Raw genomic sequence first — 25,666 nt, 5'->3', positions numbered from 1 at the left:
AATACCTAAGATGAACCTAAAACTTGATCTCCAAGGTTAGCAATAACTAGTTTACTTACTGGAAGCATATATATAGTATATAATTATATATATATATATAGTATATATATATATATACACACACACACATATATATATAGAGAGAGTGTGTGTGTATTATATATATAGTATATATACTATATATAGTATATAATAATATATATATAATAAAGGTTTAGATCTGCACTTTGATGCCATAACAACGTACAAATATTTTGTTCAGATATTATCATGGTTGCACTTTGACCCCAGTGGCAACAAAACATCACACAGCCACTCCCTCCCTCTTCCTCCTGCTGTGGGATGGGGAGGACAGCTGGGAAGAAGGGAAAACCTGGGTTGGGATAAGAAGACAAGTGATGCCCAACTCCATTGCTGAGCAGCCCCTGACTGATGCCCAGCCCAGCCCATCCCTGAGCCACAGCTGAGAGCTCCCAGTCCATTCCTCCTGGTTTGTATACAGGACATGACATTCTGTGGAGGGGAATGTCCCTCTGGCCAGCTGGGGTCAGCTGTCCTGGCCATGCTCCCTCCCAGCTCCTTGTGCACCTGCTCACTGGCAGAGCATGGGAAGCTGAGAAGTCCTTGACTTAGGCTAAGCACTATTTAGCAACAGCAAAACACCAGTATAATCAAATTATATCAAATAATCAACATTATTCTCACACTAAAATCAAAACACAGCCCTGTACTAGCTACTAGGAGAAAAATTAACTCTATCCCAGCTGAAACCAGGACAGTCATATTTATCAAACTGATCCTCCCAAAATAGTGGCAAGAGTAGTAAGGAGCAGTAAGATCTAATATAGGATAATTTTGTATCAGGCACTTACAGTAAATTTCAAAATGTTAGGGAAATAGTTTCTTTTTATAGAACCTGCTAATATATCATTAACGTGGAATAAAAATGGAACATTTTAATTTGAACATAAAATCAATACAAACTGTGGAAGCATGCAAGATCTTTCAGTAAGGAAATAAGAGGTGACATGTTCATGTGTTTTTTAAAATAAGCTTCCTCCTTTCAGTGCATTTTAGGCATAGCAATTTGGTACCTGTTAACAAATTATTCAGTATTTGCTGATAGATCTTTATCATTTAAACCTTCTCTACAATATTCAAAGCTGTCCAAAATAAATGCATATCTGTAGAGAGATATATGCATGTGTGTGTGCATGTATATATATACAATATGTAGAATATGTACAGAAATAAGCTCCCTTTAGATTAAAGATAAAAGTCTGTGTCTTAAAAGAACAGAAAAAAAAACCAAAGAAATAAATACTTAGTTGGATCTATAATGGAAATTCATTCAGCAGTGAAGATGCAGGCACCAAACTTACACCAAGGACAGTTTCTACCTACTCCTCTAACACTGTCTTCAAAACAAAACATAAAAAAGAACACTTAGGACTCACTCTAGGTAAACTATTTTGCCACCTTCCCTAAAATATTAGTTAATGTAACCTTGAGGACACTCTCATATACTTCATACCCCATACTGCAGAGCATGTTGTTGCATGATATTTTTATGCCAAGAACACTCAGTATCCAAATATTAGGACTTTATTTTTAGCTCTCATAGTTGAAAGATTAGATTTTAAAAATCCCAACAAACTATTCTGATTTATGATGAGTAAAGGTTTTGGTTTGAGGGGCTACCATTGAGCGCCAAGATCTGAATTCAAGGAAACATCTTCTGTGAAAAAAAGTAGCAGGTGCAGAACCTCAAATGCCTCCTGAAATCTCACTACTGCATGATACTTGCATTTTTCTATTTTCTCTATGATTTATATTGTCTATATGATATTGATTGCATGTTTGCCAATAATTTTCCAGTACCTGATTTCCACATCCCTCTCCTGATTTTCATCCTCACATTTTTATTATTTGCTATTTTCAAGGCTTTTGCAAATGTTGCTGCTATATCCTATTTCAAGTTGTCTAGGTTAATTCCTGCAAGTACATTCAATTTGCATTTCATTCACCTTCTTTAACTTACTAATGAATATGTCAAACAAGAACTGCTTTTCTATTATACTAGTTAATCTTCTAACTGTTTTCACTACTTGAAATATTATGTTTTGTTAATTTGAATTTTTATGTTTTGACCCATTTTCACACCACATGGCAATTTCTGGGTTGAGTGACAATGTTTAAAGTGGCTGTTTTAGCAGTAATACATGTGTGTTCCCAAGCCGTCAGATGACACAGATGTTTTAGAATTTGTCTTCAGAAAAGTTGGCATAACAATATATTGTCTCAATTTTTCTCTATTTTCAACTACAGTATATGGTTGGTCTTTTAAATATAGAAAAAAATGCCAAAACCTTCCTGGCTTAGCTGGAATACCAGTGCATCTCTGCAAGCCAGACAGAACTGATCTGCTACAGCTATTCCACACATAGTAAAATCCAGGGAAAAAACCCAACTGGCCCTCATGAGAAGTCTCAATCCATTTTGGGTAACAAGAGTTTTACTGACACTATGAGCTCACTCTTGTAAACAAACTCTTGATCTGTTAGCCTCAGCAGGAAAACAGACAGAAAATGCATAAAACATGATGGTAAAAACCCTTCCCTTAACAAAAAGAGATAGTATCTGCAAAGTGAACAAATTCACTTTTCCATGCACAGTGCATTTGGGATACCTTGATAGCTTTCTGAATAACTTACAACTGCTTTCACAATTTCAAGTCCAATATAAATCTGCCAGTAACTCCATTGACCTTAATCAATTCTATTTTGCTTAGAACTTTAACACATAGAATCAACCAAGTGGTGCATGTAATATTAACAGATTATAGTAGATTATTAGTTTTATGTTTTGAGATAACTTTTAAAATATAATCTTTTGAAATAACAAACTTCTAGAAACAACACAATGCAAAACATATGGTGCACCAGCTGAGTAGCACTGCAATATTAGATATACAGATGCTTCACTGCAATTACCAACTGTTTATAGCCTTGAGTTTCAAACAGTTACTGAGTTCTACATTCCTGAGTTTATCTTATTAGACAATTGCAATCCAAGCGTATTGCAACCAATGCTATGAAAAATTACTACAGATTTTCATTAAATCTAATTTTTATTCAGTCTGAGTAAAATGGGATTTATTTAGAAGCAGAATATATCTGATAGCTGTACTGAACACCATCATCTAAATGAAGAGAAAAAGTATTTTTCCTACCTTATAATCATCTTCGTAGTCATTATATCCACAAGTGCTTAAGATGTCAGGAAATATATCCGACCATCCATTACTCGTACAATTTTTGCTAATGTTTCCTGTAAAGCAAAATTAGAGAGTTTAAATCAGAGAGATTCAAGACTCTCCTCATCAATGACTCCTTAGACAATCTGTGTCATTAGCTGGTCACAACCTAGTTCTTTTTCCTTTGTTTCCTAGGACTCAACCCAGCCATTTCCTCTCATGTGCTTTTCATTCACATTCCTTTGGTTTTTACTCTTGCTTGGAGTTGCCTTTGCACTACAGAAAACCAGAAGTAAACCCAAGGCTTCTCCTTTGGTTTAATATCTATTTCTGTTACACATCTGCAAAAGCCTAAACTGTTCTGCTGTTCTATTTAAAATACTCAGAAGGGAGCCATAGACTTGACTCTGTCAAGGGGCTATTTGTAGGTAATTTGAAAGAAAAGGAATTTTGGTGAGAGTTGTTCTAACCTCTTATTTAAGGCTTTTGAGAAGCCAACACCAAGGAATCTACTGAAGAGTTACAAAAGCTCTTAGACATCAAGGTGATGACTTACTGCTACAGCAAATGTTGGTAAGTTTGGTAATGAAGTTCAAAGGACAAGTTATGTCATAGACTAAAGAATGAGGTAAAGGTACATGCTGAATTTCACCCTTTGAACCAATACTGAAACAATGTAGTACATGCAATGTACAGGACATGTGGAAGTATGGCTGGAAAGGAATTTTGAAGATTTATTCATTTCAGAAAGTTCCTGTTTGGAGCTGACAGAAAAAGTTGACTCTTTCTGGAGACAAATTCACACAGACGACATGGGGGCAACCCATGATTCTACTTCTTAATCTAATTAAAATGAATTCATTTTCATGCAATATGGAACAACTTCAGGAGGGCAAAACAGAAAAGCCTGATGTCAGACTAAAGAATAGTTATCACATTTTTTTGTAACTTATTCTTACAATGTTAATTGATAGGCAACTTTGTTGCTTAGAGCAATTTGTATATCTATGATACTTGAAATGTATAATAATATACTGCCTTGGTTTGGAGTCTACCACTGATCTATAACTGAATTAAAGATTCCTGGTTTTCACCATAGAAAAATAAATTTCTGTGCCATAGGTCAGTGTTGGTCAAGAATACCCAAACTTGTTTATATACACTCCAAACTAAAGCTTTTGTGATCTTTATTTTGTTGATTGGTTACTGGAATTCCTTCTTTGTATAAAGTCTTCAGTGGAAAGTTGTAAATATCCCATAAGAGGTTCACCAGCCAACAACCAAATCTTTCCAGCTAATAAAAGGCCTTGACCTGAACCCACAGTCTCCTCAAACAACGGGACCACTTTTGCCGTTTGGCATAGAAATGACATTTTTAAAAGAAAATGTCACCTATTTATACACTGTGGAGAGTCTTCACTTTAAGAGTACATCGAGATTCTCTGACCAGGCAGAGCAAAGGAATGTGTTAACAGAACCACAATTGCGTCAAAGCCAGTTTTGCAAGAAAAAACTCAATGTACTCAAGACACTGAAGTATTTTCTACTGCAAATACTGCATTACCTTCTAACCTAAAGAGAGTTGAGCAATGTTCTATGGAAGGCAATGTTTATTTCTAAACCATCTTTTCATGCAATTAAGTATTTCAGATGGCAACCTTATTTAAAACCTTTAACTTGACATATAAATTTGAATAAAAACTTTACAGAATAACTTTCTGAGACTAATAAACTTGTAAAATACAGGAAAAACATCATAGGATAATATGATTGCTTTTACAGTAGAAATTCTTTTAATCAAAAGTAACTAATAGTCAATACAGAATTAATCATGTGGTATGCTTAAACTATAACAGAGCACCACAGAAGAAATTTAGAGCCAGCTCTCCAAAAGTTCTAAAGATGAGAAAAAAACTATTTCTTTCAAATTCACAATTTAAATTGGGAAATCCTTTAAGAAACTGATGATATTTAATAGCCTACTTGAAGTTTGGAGTATTTGCATAAAAATAAGGTAGTCTAGATCCTCTTGTAGTAGAATTTTAATTCCTCCTAAACACTAAAAGCTAAAACATACATTTCACAAATCTGGCTAAATAAAAAGAGTGAAATTTCTTCTTTGAAGATATTTTCATAATTTTCCACTGTAAGAATGAAGTTAATTTGTAATGTGCTGTGTATGAATTAAATAAACTACATATGCCTGAGCATAATCAGCTTATGAAAGTACCACGATGCTTAGTTAGCTCGTTATTGAATCAACCATGCAAAATATTTGTTGTCTTCCTTCTCTGAAATTTTAGAAAGACAAGGTTTAAAAAAACACTCTCAATTGAACAGGAACCTCTAAAAATCAACCCTGTTATGTTCCACAAGCAGGAATTAAACAGGTAGCTATGAAAAAAAGCTGGATCAGGAAAAATCATAACAAACTATAAAATGAAGAAATATTTCAGTCTTGCTGACACCATGGTGAAGGGAGATAGGGTTGTAATGCACTGTGAAGGTTTCAGACTTAAATATTTATTGCAGTTGTTTTATAGTAATATTAAAATGTTGTTGTAATATAACTAAAGTTTGTGAAATAAAATCCAGACAGTGTGCATGCTCTAGCTTTTGGCAAATAGGCAGAAGCAGTGTGATTTAGTTCAGATTTTGAATTTTTGATATTTATTAGTTTTCCTTGTCTCATGACAACACTTTATTATCTTTGTTTGAGTAATTTGAAAACTTTTATAGATTTCACAACATTTAGCGACGATTACACATACTTTCCCCTTTACAAATTGTTTAGACTATCCATGATAAACTAATCAAGATTCACCAGTTCCAGGAATGAAAACCTTTGCTCATCTGTAGATTGTTTTACTCATCTATTTTTTACTGGAACATGACTTATTCAACAGTTTTGAGTCTAAAGGTACTTTAGTTATACCACAAATTAGCCACTAAGTTAAATGTAATATTGTTAGAGCTCTCCATGGAGACACCAACCCCCCTCCCCTCCCCGCCCCAAAAAGAATTACATAACTCTGGTAACTTTTTCATCTTTCACCAGCTCTTCATGGCAATGGTTTCCCACCTGAGCCATGTGGATTAGATTTTTCCAGCAGCATTTTGAGATACATGTGAAATACTCGGTGTGCATCATCTGTTTTCAAAACCCCACTTAAATACCACGGGGCAAAATATGATGTATTGACAGAATGGTGCAGAAGATGGGAGACTTAAACCCGTTAAACGTTTCAGCAGTCTGAGACACTGATGAGCTCTTTTCAAGTTCCATTAAAAAGGAGAATAAAAGGTTTCATAATAACTACCTTAAATTGCAATAGCAGTAATTTTTAGGTATTATCTGTTAATGTGGGCTCTTTATTCTCATGATGGCAAGGCAGAGCTCCCCTCCTGAGACACAGAGGGAACAACCTACATGTGGCCTGCTGGCAACTGTTAGAGATGTCAGTCAGGCTCAGCTGCCTTAATAATTAACAAAGTAGGTCAAAAAAGAGCAAGCAATGTCAGCAGCTTTGGTGAGTGTCACTGTATCAGAAATATACTTAGTATCTAACTCAAAGAACACCAAACAGAACACAAAGATGATAATTTAGTCTTTTCATGGTGTACCCTGAACAGCTCTGACTAGAATTTTTAATCTACAAAGAAAATTAAACCCCCAAATAAACCATTTTTAGCACATCATGTTAGAGAATACCAGAGTGAAAATACACCTTAAAGTAAAATACCTGGTTTGCCAGAAAAAAGGCTAAATACTTTTGGACAAGGGACAGTGACAGTCTCTCCAATCTTCGCAGGACGCCAACAGGTGATGTTATCCCAAACTCCAACACATCCTGAAACAAAACCAGCATTAACAGCCTTGAAAGCTGGGTTTACTTATAAAAAACCTGGTGAAAGCTTTGGACAAGTGGTTCAAAAAATATTAGAGTCCTTCAAGAAAGCTGAAAATATGATATTTTCCATGAAAACTTTACAGGAATCATAATAGTCTGCTGATTAACTGGCCAATTTTGAGGTCAGTTAATACATTGGTTGCAGAATGTCTCATTAAAACAATGTCATTGTGATGTGAGGATGCTAAAACAAAATAAGAAAGATTAAAAAGTAACTCCTGAGCATTGATAGGGATTATTAAGAATTGCAAAATTTTGAGAATTTCCTAATCACAGTTGAAATGGAGCTTTCTATCAAGCAGATTGAATATCACAGATAAATATGTAAGTAGGTCATTGGACTCAGCACCACACATGACAGGCATGCATTATGATTGGAGAGTGTTTGGAACAACAGGCATGAAATTACAGAATAATCTCTCAAATGAAAAAACAGACATTTGACCGAAGAATGCTTCTATACATTGGTTTCAGGAAGGGCAGGGGGCCTTCAAATTTCATAGACATATTTTATATTTGCAGTAAATGCTTGTTACAATTAGAAAGCAACTTGCTACAGCTTTGCCCATGTTATCCATATCAATGTGGCTCAAAGGCTGTATCATGTGAATGAGTGAAAATCTTCCTATGGCTGCTATAGGCATTTGGCTCAATCATGCCCTGTTTATAGGTGTCTGTTTATAATGCATATCTTCTAAGCTAAGCAAAGAGCTATGAAAGATTTTCAACACAAACCTTGCAAGGGCAAAGAAGTAAGGAAATGTTACTCATATTATCTCAGTTGAATTTATTTAAAAAAAATAAATGGTGCCAAATTCTGGGCACTTATGTCTTCAGATAAGGCAATTAAAAATTTTGTTTTGCAATTAATATTAAAGACAGAAATCAAACTATTATCCCACTGGTGTTATCTCCATAATATTACTAGCAGTATAAGGGACAGTTTGTTCCTTTCAGAAGAGAACATAAAACCTGGATTGGGAACTGCTCACAGCCATATTATTCTTCAGAATATTTATAGTATTAGCAATTTATTATTAATTTATTCTGTGCTGGTGAGGTCATGCCCAAAATCAAGCCACATGAGTTAAATGAAACTTGAAAAGGAATATTTAGAAGTTCTATATTTGTATAAAAACTTTTTAGTGCAATTAAACTTGGACAGCTTGTGTTGACTTAAAATATGCAGCATCCTGCTTTCATAGTTTAAGTTACTTTTAAAGCACACGTAAACTAGGGAACCAAGGAATGTGTAACAGGACCAGCAGCTGGATTTGTCCCAGGGCTGTGTCCTAGCTGCAGCACGAAGGAAAGCCAGTGGCACAGTGTTCCCATGGGCTTTGCTTTCCTTTGGAAACATCCATCCAAGTGTGATAGCTGTGAGGGAGCCTCTGAGTGGCACAAGAACGAGGTCTGGAGATGATAAATGAAGATGAGAGGAGGATTATGGGAGAAGTTCTGCATTTGATCACTAATTCCACAGAGTCTTCTTTATGCAGTTTCCCAAGGAAGTGCAATTCTCCAGAGGATTCACTTGCTTATGGGGATTGGGTCTTTTTTCACTCCTCTTAAGATTGCACAGTTCTAAATGCAGCGTCTGTTCTATATTCAGAGAGATTATGCCAAAAATAAGGGATTACTAAAGGGAACACTTCACAAAGTTTATCTCTATGCCTAGATAACGTAATGCCTTATCCTCCACTGCCCTGTGTGCTCATCAGCCTCTGTTGGCATTACCAACAGTATCCCTGAGAGATCTCTGATAGTGGCTTGGCCATCTGTACACAATTTCAGAGGTTTACACTGAGCAGGTCACCTTCAGAGCCTTTGAAATGGAATTTCAACATGCTTAAGTCCTTCCTGAGTTGCAGTTCTGGGTCAAAATCAAGTCCAGATCTCTATGATGCAGCACCAGAGCTTACTCAAACTAAAAGAATGTTTACCTGAACCAATTCAGGTCAGGCTTCCTCCCCAATTGATTTTAAGCCAAGAACAACATCAATGACACAACATACAAGTAATCAGAAAGACAAAGAAACTATTTTCTTCATCTGCCAGCACTCAGAACTACAGTGACAAAATGAAACTCTTTTGGCTTTGATTGATGGACTCCCTGAACCAGCATAAACAAGCCCTGGAGTACACAAGAATAATTATCATCTTCTAAGACCTCAGACGTTTTTATTTCAGCCCCATTTCCACAAACAGTGAGAGCTGAGATGAGTCATGAAACTGTTCATGCACACCCATGTAAGCTGATGACTTTCTCAAATTTTCCCCTTTGTTTAATCCACTCTCTGTAAAATGGTGGGCTTATTACAATAATCTGCCAACAGCTCAGAGGACTTTGTAAATTTTTTTCTGTGCTACTATAAATTGACTGGGCTAAGGTTTTGCCAAACAGGCAGCTGAACAGCATGGACTTCAGAGCTCCATTGCTGTGTTTTCCACAGAAAACACTTTAAAATCTTATTCAAGGCTCAATTGGATGAAAAACTATAGAGAAAAATTGAAGTTCAAGTCCTATTCCTACCAAAATTAATCAACAAAATTTGTATCAAATCTCAAAGCTTGCTGCAAGGAACTCAGTACACAAGTTTTTGATGTTCAAAACATCACAAGTCACTTATGGTTTCTGGAATATGTTTTTTTCTTTTATTTTTCCTCAGTATTTTAGGACTTTACAGGCATTGATGGCCCAGGAGAGAAAGGTAGTGTTTCATATTCCTCAAATCAAATGGATGAAATAACACCAAAGATGTATTTTCTACATGTAGACTGTATTCAAATGCATCACAAATCATGTGAGTGAAACAGAAGTGGCTGTCACCAGAACTCCAAGAATATTAAGCCTCAATTTATGATTATCTACAGGCTTATTGATAGTGTTACATGGCATCTGGGAAAACTGCTGAAAAGTTCTGGAGACATTTATAGTCACTGACTACAGTGGGCATCTGAATCTAGTCTGAATATTGAAATGGTATTAATTACTGGTGCAATTATTGTTAGAATTACAGCTGTTAAACAGCAATGCATCTTCTGGACTTTCAAATCACACCTTGCCCCATTGCCCCCTTCTTCCAATTACTATGGATTTTTAACAGTGTTGCATTCATATATCTTCTTTTTCTCTTAGGAAAACATACCCTTATGCAGAGGTGGGATAAAATTAACGTGACTTTATCTTAAAACACATGAAATTAGGCCAAGTTAATTGCTCCCAACAATTGCCTGCTTCTTTCCAGTGACCACAAAGCAGTCTATAGTGCTTTAAATACCACACAGTTGGGAAATGAAGGTGTGGTAAATGCTCTGTTAAATGCTTCTGTTTCCCTTCAAAGAGTATCTAACTTGGTCAAACCTGGTATTCTCCTCTCAACTCACTCTCTACTACTCTCTGTCCAGCCATTAATTCATTGAGTGTTAGGATTTCTGGAGTGTCATCCATCTGTACATCACTCATAAAATCATTATCTAAAGTCTCAATTTCTGGAAGTTTTACCCATCTCTCACATATGTAGCCCTGCTTCCTACTGTCTCTGAAGGATATTGATGAAGTCAGATAAAAAAATATTCATATTTTTAGGTTTAAATAAGGTCTCCATGTAGTTCTGGTAACAATTTGACGATTAAAATGACACTTCCTATAGCTAGCTTTCTATTTCTTTCTGTAGCTCACTTTTAAGGCAAAACTACAGTTGTAAACATTGTAGCAACTCTAATTGCTCCAATGCTCATTTCATATAAGGTCTATAATTTTTATTTATACTATTTTAAAAGTATTCTAAGTACCCAGATATACTTTATTGTACTTTTGTTTTATGCTCATTATTCGATTTAGTCTCTATGTTTGCACTGTGCTTCAATAAATTCTCAAGGATTGAGTGTTTTTGTCCTTTCACTTTGATGCACACATAAAAAGTCAGTCCAGCTTAGATCTGTGTTAGCTCCTCAACTTTTTCTGCATGTCTGCTACTATATTCTTCACCTTTTTATTTAACTATTGGGCTGATTCTGGCTGAGATAATTTTCTTCACAGCTGCTAATACACAGCTGGTTTGGATTTGTGCTGAACAGTGGGTTTTTGCTTTACCTATTAAACTGTCCTTTTCTCAATGCAAGAGTTTTCCAGCTTTTACCTTCCCAACTCTCTCCCCAGTCCTGCAGTGGGGGAGTGAGTGACTGTCTGTGCAGGGCTGGATCAATCTCTGGGTTTAAGCCATTACCAACTCTTAACAAAAGGCAAGAAGAAAAAAGGCAAGAAGAAAAAAGGTTCTTCATCTCTGATTCTGTGGTGTCTAGAAATACACTCCTGCAGCCTCCATAAAACAATCCCTTTTCATTGTCTTTATTTGCACCATTTATTTCTCTGATGTGTCATTCACAGAATATCCAAGGAAACAACCCAGCTTCCCTGAAATCCTTTGCTCAGTGGCTCTCCCAAAAGTCTCTTCTCCTGTTCCTCCAGATGACACTGCAGATGCTATTGTTAGCTAGTTTCAATGAGATCACTTACTTTATTTGAATGTTTGGTCTTTAATGCTTGTCATGCATTTGCAGAGAGTTCATAATTAAAGGAAACATAACAGACTATAAACTACGTTTGTTTCCCATTTTCTTCAGCTTACATAAGTGCTGCCACCCCATCCATCATCCTGCTTTTTGAGATCCAGTCTTTCAGCAACAAGTTCACTTACCTACGTGTGCTTCTTTGTCTATAAAAACATAAAACAGTGGAGCTTGTGCTGGAAAATTTTGTTTATAGACACATTTTAAAAATATATAACCACTAGGTGGCACTTTGTATTTGGATTTAAAAATTGTCACTTCCAAGAGAGGTTTAGCATTTTTCAAAACTGTCTAGGCGTGCATAAAACATGAAAAAACAACAGAGTGCTTTGAAAATGAGTCAGAAAGTCGACAGCTAGCCTAGGGTTTATTTTTCAATGTTTTGATTTTTGTAGTTAACTTGGCAGAGCAGAGCCATCTCACCTCTTATGGGCAATGATTTCTAGACTGCAGGTCTGTGTGCCACAGCATGCAACTCAGGTCACATGGGAATTATGAACATATATGGACTGACATTCCTTCTGCATTTTCACACAAGTGATAAAAAATAAATAAAAAGGAGGAGCTGCACAAGCTGGGAGCAAAGCAGAACTGCTCAGAGCGGGAATAGGAATGAGACAGTCCCAAAAAAGGCTGTCCCACTGAGGGTATTTCCCACCTGCTTTTGTCAGGGCTCTGAGAGCAGGAGCAGGCTGTGATGGCCCTGCATTCATCCTCCTCAGAGCCCGTGCCTTCCTCTCCCCTGCCCAGCCATCCCAGGGCTCTGCCCAGCCCTGGTGCCCTGGGCTGGGCCCTGTGCAGGCTGATGTCCCTGTCCCAGCGAGGTGACACCTGCCTGGGGACACCTGCCTTCACCTGGGGGTAGGACCTGCCAGACCCCGCCTGCCCCAAGCCCCTCTGAGTGGAGCTGCCAGCCTGCAGTCCTGTGGCAGTACAAACTCTGGCTAAAGTGGGGTCTAGAAGCAGCTCCAATTACCCAGAAATACGGAGGAAATGCCAGTGGAAAAACTTTTAATTTCCAGTCAGCAAACACTACTTGTAGACAGCAAACAGAAATTTGAAATTCTACGGTATACATCAGATTTAGGTAGTTTAAGCAGAATGATGAAACAAATGGAGTTTATCTCACGTTAACCTAAAATATTTGCAGCTCATAGGTTCTTCAAAAGCCAGTTCTATTACCAGGAATGGCAAAAATATGGTTTCCAAGATTTCTAAGGGATTTCTGGATTTTCACTAAATTAAACACACCAGAAGAAATGTCTCATTTCCCTTTTGAAGAACAGCTTCCCTTTAAAGAATCAAAAATCTATTGGCCAGTTTTACACTTAATGCAATTTACATATTTTTAGGGTTTTGTGGGGAAGTATGGAAGTTGCCAGCCATAACTTTGGAAAAATCCCTTCAAAAAAGAAAACAAACTTTCATCCAAATTTTCCAGGTAAATCCTGCTTTCTAGTTACTCAGAATGTCCTGTGGAGACAAGAGCATTTATTTTTGTATGACTAAACATCATGCTAATCTTACCATAAGAACATTATTTTCTATTTTTATACAAATATATTAATGTGTGCATAGTCAAAGCTGTAAGAGGTACTCTTATCTTTATGTTGCCCCAATTCTGACATGCTGTACATTCTTGAAAATTAACATTAAAAATTAATCTCCTGTTCATATAAACCCCACCACAAAATATTAAAAGTCTCTATTAAGAAGTGGACCATATATTTCTGCTGGTATGTGTTATGTCTAACCCAAGTGCTATTTGTTGCATTAACAGAAGCTTTTTCAGTGTTTTGGTACCCAAAATTCCTTCCTTGGGGTATTTCAACTTTGGATGCCATGAAGAATAGACTGTCATGGCCACAGCTGTCTTTATGAGGACTGAAGTGCAAGACTATGCTGGGCAGTATTTCCTTCAGAATCTTCTGGAAAACACAATGAATTCACTTATGGATGTGTGTTTTTAGTCTCCAGAGCTACAAATGCCATATCTTAACATCTGCTACTAAATTTCTATTTACATTTTGGGTAGAGCAGAAATTTCAGATCTTCAAAATCATTGTAGGCACCTGGTGCTCCTCTTCTTTCCAAAAGGATTTGTTATTATCACTCTTAGTAAATTTTACTATGTGAGATTTTTGAATGAGGCCAAGAAGGATGTTTTCTTGGTCTTCACCATTTTATTTACAGTTTGTTACTTTCCAGCAGGCAACTCGTTTCATTCAAGGTGCTTTCTCACCTTTCTCTCCTTAAAAGACAGAACTCTGCCTCTTTTCTGCCCTCAAATATTTAAGTACAGCTTCCACAAAGCCCAGACACTGTCAATACCATAAGGGTCAGTTTTATGTGGTGTCATTAAAGATGACACTTCAATCAGTGAAAACCAAAACATAAAAATATCCAAAGCAGCCCCTTTAGCTTCATTAAAAAAAAAAAAAAGTGTGAATTAAAAAGTAGCAACATATCTGTACTACACCTGGAAAAGCAGCAGCACAGAGATTTAAGAAAGCTAAAGTTGTGCTTCCAAGAGTTACTGGTGCTGCATGAAAGAAGTTCCATGACCCCACCATCTCATTTAATTCTACTTTGAGTGTTACCTTAGAGCACCACTGCAGTCTGAAGTACTGACTCATTTTACAGAGAAGATAGCTTCAAAATGAAACAAAACCTGATGCAAGACCTTGATTGAGACAGGGAGCATAAGAAAGGGGAAACCTTGAGGAGATTCCTGCTCACACTGCAGAAGAAAGGCCTCGTCTGGCTTTGTGTCAGTTTCCTATTTACTGACGCGGAGGATGGAGCGATGCCGTTGGTGTGGCTGTAGAGAGGCGTGTTTGTATTACACACAAAGGAGTGGGGGTGTGTGTAAATGCAAAACATGCACCTTCCTTCCTGGAAAAACAACCTTAACAGGTAACCTGAGCAGGTAAATTTAACTTCTGGGCAACTTGCCATGGGTCTGACATTTGGATGTTCATCCCACTGTTCTGAACAGCTCTGTTTCATCCACAAGATCATGAGCTCAGTGCTGGAATCACTGAGGAAAATTCTATTGACAGTGCAATTCAAGAGATTGGATTACACAGCAATATTGGTCCCTCTTGCTTTAAATTTACAAATAACAAAGAGCACAATTTTGGTGTCTTGTCTCTTTTAATTTCCTATTACAAGCTGTATTATGAAGCTTCTCTTTGAGAGCTTTATGAAATTTTTTCCAAGGCCATTTTTCTTTTTGTCTACATCCCTTCCTCAAAGTTAAAAAGCCATATCTAAAATTAAAAATGTTGTCTGACGTATGGGTCTCACAAATACATATTTTGGAAATCAAAATCTGCAAAGACACATTTAACTGTACAGCCACTCATCCAAGATGAATCAAAAGTCCCTAAACTTCATTCTTTTCATAGAAATGACATATTTTTTAGAAATTTTAGTTGTAGAATCCTGTTAAAAACCCCCGAGTTTTAACATTTTTGACCACAAGATTTCATTTTTTCACTTGAAGGTGAAGAGAAATGAGCCAATTACTTTATAAGGAAAAAATCTAAAAACTCAATAAGGGCAGAAATTTGCAGAAGGATAGTTTTTATGTATTTTCAATCACTTTTCTTGGGAACTTACAATTTTTTTTTTTTTTTGTTAGAAGACAAGCCATTGGTAGCAAATAAAAAACAAATCAGTTTTTTTTCCATATAGACCTCAAAATCTGTAGCTATAATGATCTAGTTAGAATGCAATTCATCTGCCCTTCAGAAATAAAGAAATGTGCCCAAAGACAGAAGAACCTCTCCTGGGCTTCCAGCTAGGTGCATCCATATCTCAGAGACCAAATTATAGGAGGAGAGAAGACAACAAATGGGGATAGAAGCTAATGCAGTCTTCATAAAATAAACAACCAGATGTTCTAAAGAGCACTACAGGGAGGAAAGCACTGCCACAGGTCTTTGGAGAGTGACTTCTCCCCTAAAGGGAGTGTAATGCTGTCCACTAATGGAAGACTATGTGCTAATGCCTGAAAATCCCCCAAAGGGTGCAAAGCAAGAGGTTTGGGTGTCTCACAGTTTGACATTGGCAAATGAGCAGAATTTAGACCAACAGAGTCCCTTGGTTTTAGCATATCCTTAGCATTGTTCAAAGGATGCTTACACTGTCTTTATACAATGTTTCTTTGGAAAACACACTGCTGTGGGAAACACACTTCTGAAGCCATGAAGTGCTTCATAGACTTCACAGTCAGTGATTTTAGGTGCAATTCAAAAATTACTCAGCAAAATTCTTCAGCCCATGTCTTGAATCAGCTCAGGTGTAAGATCATTTTTATCATGTCAATCAAGATCATCATATCATGTCAAAGAAACCCAAATAGCCCCTAAACGTTTCCTTTGTACCTCCCTAATTGGGAGCTGAGAAGATTAGATAAGATATTTAATACATAATTGTCATCTAGTTCAAAGAAGAAATTACTTGCCCCACACAATTTGGATCCTCCAGAATTCAGAAGCTGTGCCTGCCATCCAAATTCTGCACCATGTGACATAGAGGTGCAAAGGTTTCCCAGGTGCCCAATAAATTAATGAAAAGATTCCCACTGATTTTGATAATGGAGGTCCAAGCCTTCTGTGGAAAATCTCAGGGAACCCTTATTTCCAAGATCAAGACAGTTCCTTCACAAGACTTCATTAACAGCTTTTGTAAGTCAGGTAGCACATACTAAAGCTAGAGAAGTATGACAAGGCCAGTATAACCATCTTTCCTATCCAGGAAAAAGTGGAATAGCATTTGGGAATTTATTGTAAAGAATTATGTTTCAAATGTATTACAAGTTACACGTGGAGCTACAATTTGGACTAGTTCCAGCTTGTCAATTTTCTTTAGTAATTCTACTTTTTCAGCAGTCAGAGTATTACTGTTCAAAAGAGTCCTTACTTCTTTGAATGATTACAGAGAGCTTACTAGGAAAATAAGGACACACAGAGAATGTCTATTTTTGTACATGTAAATGCATGTATTTAACATAGGCTAGGAGGTTCTTGGTGAGGGTATCTGTAACAGAAAGCATCGAACAAATTCTCCTGTACTATTAAACATGCAGTTTTCACAAAGCAGGGGGGGCTTTATTCCAGTCCCCAACAAAATGGAATATTCCCTTAGTTTCAGATGGATATTCAATAAAATGCGTAAATCCTCTCACTGCTGTTCTGCCACTGTCTGCAGGGCTGAATCAACACCATCAGACATCCTGTGTCCTTCCAAGACATGAGTTTTCTTTCACAGCATTTTACTTCAGCAGGCACCCCTCTCCCAGTGAAAAGAGGCTGGGAAGAAAATACTGACAGCAAACTTCTTTCTTCCCCTAGGGAACCCAAAATAAAATTGGTGTGCATCACAAAGGTACCCTTGGAGCAGTTCAGCATCTGGATCACAAAAGTGTATCTTGAGGAAAGCTTGACTTTCAAAGCCATGTAACAGCTAACAGGGAGTTTATTGGTTCATGATGTGATTCATTAAGCTGGCCTAGTAATTATTTCTCCATCTGGCTTCGCACTAGTATTATTTATGTAACAGCTATCGCTCTTCACTACTCATATATAAATAAAAGCCTTAAATCTAGATTAATTATTCCAGTAAGATTTTGCATTTTTTAAATTACTGATCTTGATTAATAAAACGGAGACATTATAATAAAATACAAACTGTGGATGATCCTTTGAATTTTTTTAATGCAAATTAGTATTAGAATACGCACTGAGAGAGTTACACATTTAAATTGAGGAGAGGTGGAAAAAGCATCATAAGTTGGGACTCGTGTTTATGCTCAAAGAGCAGTGCAGATGGCAGGTCTCTGAGGTCCCATAGTCATCATCAGAGTGTATTTAAAACAAAATGAACACAAAAAGCCCAAATAAACCACGTAGTGACAACCTGGATTTATCTGTCACCTTTTTATTCCGCTTGCTGAACAAACAGCTTTACCAGCAGCTTCAACTTACAAGAAAAATGTTATTTTTCCATACACTTTTTTTCTCCTCCCATGAGAATGTAGGAAGGAAATCTAATAAAATCTAAAAAACCCCAAAAACAACACCCCACAAAAAACCCCAAACCAAACAAACCCCAAGTCCAAAAACCTAACAAAACCCCTACATCTACTATTCTTCTTCCTGCCACTAAATTACAGTTTGATCTATGGCTAGCTATATATTTATCTTTCTATGCAGAAAGAAAATAAAGTAACAGAGAGAGTTGGGGCTTTGGGCATAACACAACTGTCTGGTTTTTCCTTTGCATGACTCCACGGTCCTCTAAGTGTGACTCTGATCTTCAGTCTGGAACATTGTCCACTTGGGAAACCTAGAGATATTTTCTGCCACTAGCACTTTACCCTCAGCCATAGCTAGGGAGAGGTGCTTGGATCCAAGGCTGTCAGCTTTCCCTCAGATTTGCTCTTCATGCTGGTCCTGTCATCACAGCTGCTCTGCCAGTCAGAAAATGCTACAACAACATCTCAGCACACGAGAACATTTGTTACCAGCTGGGCATTCTTAGCACCTGCACAGCTCTCACCACATGCTCACTGCAGCAGCGCATTTAATGCAAAATTCCATACATTCTAAAAACTGTAAAATCCCAAGCACAGTTCAGACAACTACAGAAAGTGCAATCACAACAGTAAAGAAGGAAAAGAGAGAAAATCTTCAATACTCCAGTTATCTCTACATTACAGTTTTCTTACCCTTGTAGTCCACTGGCTTTGCATTCTTTAGAAGTTCCATGCACCTGGTTTCCTCCTTGTGAATCTCCAGCTGAAATCTGCATTCTGGATGGACGCCATTCACCTGTGTCAAATTAACAAATGGGTTATGTCTTGAAACTAGAATGAAAATGCTTCATGAAGAATGCAACTACCAATAACGAAAGCAACAACTTTAACTGGCACAGCTTTCACCCAAGCACCTGCTAGACACACTCAATGCCCATTTTAGCTTCTCACACACTGACATTTCAGAGCAAAATGTTGAAATACTCTACTGGCTTCTTCCTGTAGCATTCATTTAGCATTCTTCAATATTGTGCCACCAGATCTTTTTCTCCACAAAAACTCTGAGCTGAAACTGAAAAAGGAGAGTAGATACATTTGCTCTTTTCTCCTTTTGTAGTAAGTTAGAGAGCTGAAAGTTTAATACAAATCACAGAACATGAAAATTGATCAAACTTCATTCTCTTTGACACGGTAAATCCTGCTTTTCTTCCCTTTTCCACCATATATATTTTATCTCCTGAAGGCCCCAGACCATGATTATTTTATTCAAGCAAATGCTACACAGGAAGAAAACCACACTACTTAAAAATTAAAGCACTCATGCCTTTACTGGTTCAAAGCCCTGCCCTCAGTTCTTTGGTTTTCAGAAAAGTTTATGTATGTCCACAGGAAGAGACAGGAATGCAGCAGTAGTGGAGAGAGAAACAAGACCCTGGAAAGTTGTGCTGGGGTCAGCTGAATTCAGAGAGGCAGTCAGAGCCTCAGAGACAAACACATGGAGTCTGAAAGAGACTGCATGGGAGAAGTTACTGCAGGAGGTGGCAAATGGAAAAGCTGGAAATGTCAGTGGAGCTGATGGGACAGGTTGATTAGCTCAAATGAAATCACATCTTAAGTAAATAAAATGGGAATATGCAGTACTTCAGTTATCCTCACACCTCACTCTTGTAGTTACCAAGAAAAAGATGGCGTCTCTCCAAGTTTCTGTCTTTTCTTTCACATCTTTTAGGAGACATTTAATAGCAGAATCTGGTAATGATCTCTGATGCATGACACAGCAATTTTAAAAAAAATGTTAATAATTAATTAAGTTGCAATTCTGATCCCAGAACCTCAGATCCAGAGTTAGGACTGAGTACCTGGTGATGCTGCAGTCTCTTTGTGGACAAACACTTGAACAGCTTTTAAAAATACAGCACAAGAGCCATAAGCATAACAGCAGGGGCTGTTATGAAAACTTACAAAAATCTCTCTCTTCTCCAAATGTCTCATTTCACTGTCTGCAACATCAGAACCCGAATTCCTTTTCCATGTCTCTTCTCTATGTTAAGTATTGAAATTATACGTTTCAAATACAGAATTCTTTTTCTTTCAAGGACACATATTTAATATAAATTAGGATTTCTAGAATTTATAATTGAAAGTTCAGCATTATACTGAAAATACCTACATTTTGATATGTATAATCTTTTTTTTGCAGATAGCAGCCGTGTAAAATAAAAGTATATATAATGTTTTTAATACCACTTTCCTTTCACAAAACTTATTTTTGGCTATTTTTCATTTCCAAGTGCTAACATTCTGTAACTTGACAGTGGCTTTCCTACTCATCAAGAAGTATTACAATTACTGGGTCTTAGAAAGGAAGGTTCACTAAACAAAAATGTTAAATAAATGAAAGATAAGTCACACCAGCTACTGCAATTAAGAAGTCTGCTGAATAAACAACTTCTCTTTCTGGTACCTACGTAATATCAGTGATTTATAGGAAAGTTTTGTTAAAAATTTGTTATTACCCAAAGGTACAATATTACTTTTCACAGCTGAGCTACATGCTAAACTGTACTGTGCAATGTTCTAATGCATACAGTTCATTCAGATGGACTTCACAAAGCTAAAGAGATTTAGAGGGTTCCAGACTATGTGGCTCTGACTACCTCCTGAAACACATCAAGATTTTGAGGGCACTCACTATTTTTTAGGACGTGTGCTCATCCATATTTCCCTCTGCTTAACCAGCAGTAGGTTATCCTTAGTCACCAGTGAATACAGAACCGCGTGTAAAGGCGCACGCCGAGCTGGAAATCCAGCTCCGGAGTATCCCTGCATATTAAGCAGCTTAACAATTTCTAAAGCATCTAGACCAGCAATTTGATGAGCATTTCCTCTGACAAGCAGCTTGCACTCACCTTCAGTATGGTTTCCTGACTTTTGGTGCTATACAGTAACAAAAAATTTAAAAGGCTTTAAAATTTTTCTTTTTGTGCATCGTATTTCCATCAATGTAACCGACTTTCACAAACTACTTAAGAAATGCTTGAAAATATTAAGATGATAAAAGCAGGCACCCTAAAGAAGACTTCAATATTCTGACTACTTTGTACATCGCAATGCCACCGCACATATTACAGAGCAGTTGTGGATGCGGAGCTTTTCCCCCCACGATGACGGCCAGTGGCCTCTGGACCGCTCCCCGGCAGCGCTCCTCGAAAACTCTTCGCAAACCAGCGGTGTCCCCCGGCTACGGGGAAATCTGCGGGGCTCAAGAGGCGGCTCCGGGGGGATGGGACCGTGCCCGGCGGAGCGGAGCCGTCCCGGCGCTGCGGATTGCCCGGGGATGCGGCAGGAGCGCCGGGGGAGCGCCCGGGGGTCCGGCGGGGGCTGCGCCCGCTCCCTCGCGTTCTCCGCCCGGGGACAGCCGGAGCCAGCGGCCGGAGGCAGCGCTGTCCCCGCACCTGCCGCGCCGAGCCCCCGCCCCGCGGAGCTGCGGGACAGCCCGGCGGGCTCCGCACAGGCTCCTCAGGTAAGCGCCGCGCCGTCAGCCCGGCCCGCGGCCCGGAGCGCTGCCTTGGGCACTTACCCGCCCCAGGCTCCAGCAGAGCGAGAGCAGCACGATCGGCAGGGTCCTCATGCCCGCCCGGTGCCCGTCCGAAGGCGCTCCGCGGGCCCCGTTGGAAGGCGGGGAGCGGGGTCCGGGTCCCGCCCGGCACCATAGGGCCCGGGGCCGCTGCCGGCTGCCCCGCCCGCTCCCGCACCTGCCCCGCTCCGGCGCCTCAGCTCCCGGCCCGACCGCGGCCGTGCCGCCGCCGCTCTGCGCGGAGCTCCTCCTCTAGCCCCCGGCTCCTGCCCGCCCGCCCGTGCCTCCCCAGCCCCTCTCCTCGCCTTCCTTTTCTCCTCCTCCCTCTCGCTGCCGCCGGTGCTCCCCCCATAAGAGGTGCGAGTGGCTGCCCTGAGCCGGGACGCTCCCCGCCCATCGCTGCGCCCCGCAGGTGCCCACCGCCACCCCCGGGCTGCTGCCGGGCGCTGGATGCTTCTTACCCCTCGCTGCCCTCTCCCAGGTTCCCGAGAACCTCTCTTCCCGTGATACACGCCCAGGCAGCCCGGGTGCCCGTCCCGGCAGCGCATCCGTGCCCGCACCGGAGTGCCTTTTGCCGGTGAACCCGGTAACATCATCGAACACAGACCCCTCAAGCCAGGCACGCACGAAAAACGTTGAGGGGTGAGAAGCGATCCCTGGCAGGGTCCGTTTTACCACTGTGTAGAGGAACAGCCGTATTACTAAATCTTTCTTCCCCACAGCTCTTTTTTTTTTTCGAGTTCTCAATAGGGAACCAAGCGTTTAAGGCAACTCCATTATATTCCCTGGACAGTTTACCCCAGGCATGGATCTAGGTTTTGCCTCACAAGACATAGAAAGTACACAGTTAAGTGACATGTTAGCACATGCCTTGTGTTACAGAAAAAGAAGTTTATATATTGGTTTTTAGCTGAGAATGGGAATATATTACAGTGAATTATATATTTCCACTGAATTAATATGTGTTGTAATGTACTATTATGTACTAAAAGGGACTGAGGAGGCAGCATAAAACTCTCCTAAACAGCCCCCCAAAAAACCAGTTAGAAACAAATCAAGGACACTTCTATGAGAAAAGATAAATTTAATTTTTTAATGCATATGCAAAACTTATTTTAATATATTAAGAAGAAATACTTGTTTATAACACCTTTGGTATCATAAAAAAGAAATACTACAAACTAATAAACAGTATTATAACCGGCATGCTGAGACCAGAGGGAAACATTAATGTACGAAGAAAAACTTGTAGGATGGTATAATGTCAGGTAATGAAAATATTCTCATTGTAGCAGAAAAGAATACCTCTTTGGATTGACTTTGATCTGACATACAGATGTGACAGGTGGACTGAAAGGGCAGATTGCATCTACTGACACAGCTGGTTTGCAGAGGAGGCTGGTTATGCCATTAGCTCTGAGATTCCCAGGCAAGCTCTCAGGTCAAAACTACTAGACACGGAGAATTGCACAGTGCAACCCCTCTGATTCCTGAGACTGGTGTCTGAGATTCCTCTTCAGGCTCTTGGCTGACATAGGCGTCCTGGATCAATTTTTTAAGAGCTATCAGTCTTTCCAAAATAACAGCCTCAAAACCATTTCTTTTATCATTCATGAGAAGCTGTAAGGCTTTGGAAAATCCTTCCAGTCTTCTCTCTTTAGAAGTTCTTTCTTGCCCTTTGTGACAACTGGCATCCCGCTAAGAGAGCAGTCGTTCTCATGAGTGGAATTAATACATGCCAAGGCTCATCAGGTTCATCAGCAATAAACCCCAGGGCAGACCCTGTGCAGAGGAGCCACCAGGCAGGCTGTGCCCCAGCTGGGCTGCCCCAGCAGCTGAGGACACAGGAGATGCCAGACACCAAACCCAGTGTTTAATTCTTCGAGCAAATAATTCATTAGGCTGTTGAAGCTGAGTAGCCTGGGAAACCAATTAACAAATTACTGTTAACGTTCTGTGTAGAGACAGTCTTGGGAACTGTCATCATTATTCCTTCTGTGGAATGATGGAAACTAATATCTCAAATATTAATAGTCCACATCTACTAGAACTAGCAAAGAAATTTTGAAACTTACATCTGTTCTATCAGAAGATTGTGCACAGTCAGATTTTTGTGATGTTTTGTTTTCAATGAATCAACATTTTTAGGTGAAAAGAAATATCATCAGTTATTTCTCAACCCTTTCCTCTGTTGCTGTTCCCAGTGAGTCTTTGACATGAAAGAGAGCAGATGAAGGAGATGCATCAAATAATAATATTTTTGTTTATATATAGTTAAGGGCTTTTTTCCCCTAAGAATAAAACAAATTCTTGATGGATGAAGTCCAGAAATCATGGTTCAAGTTCTTTTCACTTAAACATATCATGGTTCTGTGCTCTGTTACAGCAGATGTAGAAGGGAAATAAAGAACAAGAATGAAACTAGAACAGCTGTTGACATATAGAGGTAAATACAAATGAGACTGATACTCTTAATCAGTAAAGAACACATAGGCTTATGAAAGAAAAAAAGAGTCATATAAATTTAGACAGAGTTGATTTGAAGACATTTCTGAGAAGCGATTGTCAAATTAAAAGGAAAAAAATTTGTGGACATATCCATGAGGCATAGGACTGACACATAGAGAGAATGGAATCCAAACATGGACAGAAATTCATCACAATAGAGGTGGTAGAGAAGTAAATGCATTTTGACTGAAATAAATAGTATTTTAGATCAGCTGAGCCTGGGTGTTCCTCAGAGGGCATAAAAGTGGAAATAGAAACTTCAGTGATGGGCAATGGACACAGCGGCAGGCAGTGCCAAGGTACGGCAAGTTCTCTGCTCTCACAACACATTCAGGACCCAGAAGCTTTTCCTCAGTTCCAGTTGTTGGAAGAGTCTGCCTGCTGAGGAAAGGTACATGCCAGTAGAGCTATAAGTAACAATTACTTGCTGCCTGGCCATCTGTCTGTTTGGAATCCTCTAATATAGTGCTGGCAGTAAGTGGCTGATTTAGAGTTTCCATACTGAAGTAATGACACCAATCCTCTTTGAGCTCAATTCTTATTTAAATTGTTGATGGAGTTCAAGATGCTTTGAAAATTTATATTTTACCCCCAAATCTTCTTTGTGTTCTGTGTATAAAGTCTCCAGATCCATTGTTTCATTGTTTAAAAAGAGGTTTTCTTTTGTTTAATCATCTAACAATTATTGCTCGCATAATGCATAACATAGAGTTGCCAGAAATACCTAAACTGCATGAAAAGTTTTGAAGGGTTTCCCTCAAAGCATGTGTACAAGCCATCCTGAACAACGTGCCTCTTGCAAGCCTGCCTGTCTCTTGAGCTGCTCAAGCTGTTTCATGTTTTGAGCCCTGTTCCAGACCGCAGAGTTTATGTGGAATGCTGTACTAAGTCTCATTGCCAAAGGAGTGCTCTTCCTAGGTGTTCACACTTTTCAAAGACACTAGGTTTTCATCAGATATTCCTAAATCTCCCAAAGGCACTCTCTACTGTCATCCTGCATTTTGTTCTGTTGTTTGTTTGGGTTTTTTCTTGCAGTCCAAATATTTAAGGAAAGATTCCATTAAGCCTTGGAAATAGATTTTAGAAAGAGTTTCCAGGAAAGAAAGAATGTGACTAATGTATGTGCAGTTTGGATCTTTTATATTGGAGAAAATTAAATTTCTGCAAAATTTAAGTATCAGTAACTATTAACACACTTGATCTTACTAAGCCTCTCTCAATGATCAGATAGAATACAACAATGAAGGCTCCAGGTCTGAGTGAGGTAAACAGTATGTGTCCTGCTCATGACTTGGGATTTCAGACCTTGGGCACACTCTGGGGGACATGTGGCTGCAGCACCATCCTTTGAGATGGAGCACAGTGATGCTGCTATCCAACTCTCCAGCATCAAATACTGTAGCTGCAGTAAGAGGAGAAAATGAAATTCAGGTTCTCTATGTTTTATGTGAAGATCCAGATGGTGTCCAGAAGTACTAAAATTTTTTCCCCATTACCAATCATATTATGTCCCCATAATCTCTTGAACCCTCCGTTGTTTTCTAGGCAGAGAAGCAGCACCACAGAGCCAGAGGAAAGGCTGTCCTCAAGTGTGTCACCTCAGCTTTTTCATTCTCCTCCCTTTGAGCATCCCCAGCAGTGTCCTGCTGTGTGTGGCCATGAAGAGTACCTTTATGATGTAGCTAAGGGTACATCTTCTAAGGGTGAGGCTCAAACTGCTCCACAAAACACTTTTTGGCAGTGGCCTGTGCAGTGGCAGCTGCCAATCTCAGCACACCAACTCCACCCCAATGCACAGA

At 39.0% G+C, this 25,666-nt stretch overlaps 1 protein-coding gene across 1 annotated transcript in view; it reads right to left on the bottom strand.

Moving 5' to 3' along the window:
* VIPR2 (vasoactive intestinal peptide receptor 2) overlaps positions 1-21,480 on the bottom strand; it is a 50,473-nt gene extending 28,993 nt beyond the window's left edge. The window contains exons 1-4 of the mRNA XM_084211290.1: positions 21,363-21,480; positions 18,476-18,578; positions 7,000-7,107; positions 3,233-3,330 (exon numbers count right to left, since the gene is read on the bottom strand). Of these exons, the coding sequence (XP_084067416.1) occupies positions 3,233-3,330; positions 7,000-7,107; positions 18,476-18,578; positions 21,363-21,413 (360 nt within the window). The 5' untranslated portion in view covers positions 21,414-21,480. The remainder of the gene's footprint in view (positions 1-3,232; positions 3,331-6,999; positions 7,108-18,475; positions 18,579-21,362) is intronic.
* Between the last annotated feature and the right edge of the window lie 4,186 nt (positions 21,481-25,666).

The sequence above is a fragment of the Fringilla coelebs genome (assembly GCF_963513975.1).
Source record: "Fringilla coelebs genome assembly, chromosome: 1".
Classification (NCBI taxonomy): Eukaryota; Metazoa; Chordata; class Aves; order Passeriformes; family Fringillidae; genus Fringilla; species Fringilla coelebs.
Note: the sequence above shows the minus strand (reverse complement) of the source record. Positions and strands in the feature narration are given on the sequence as shown.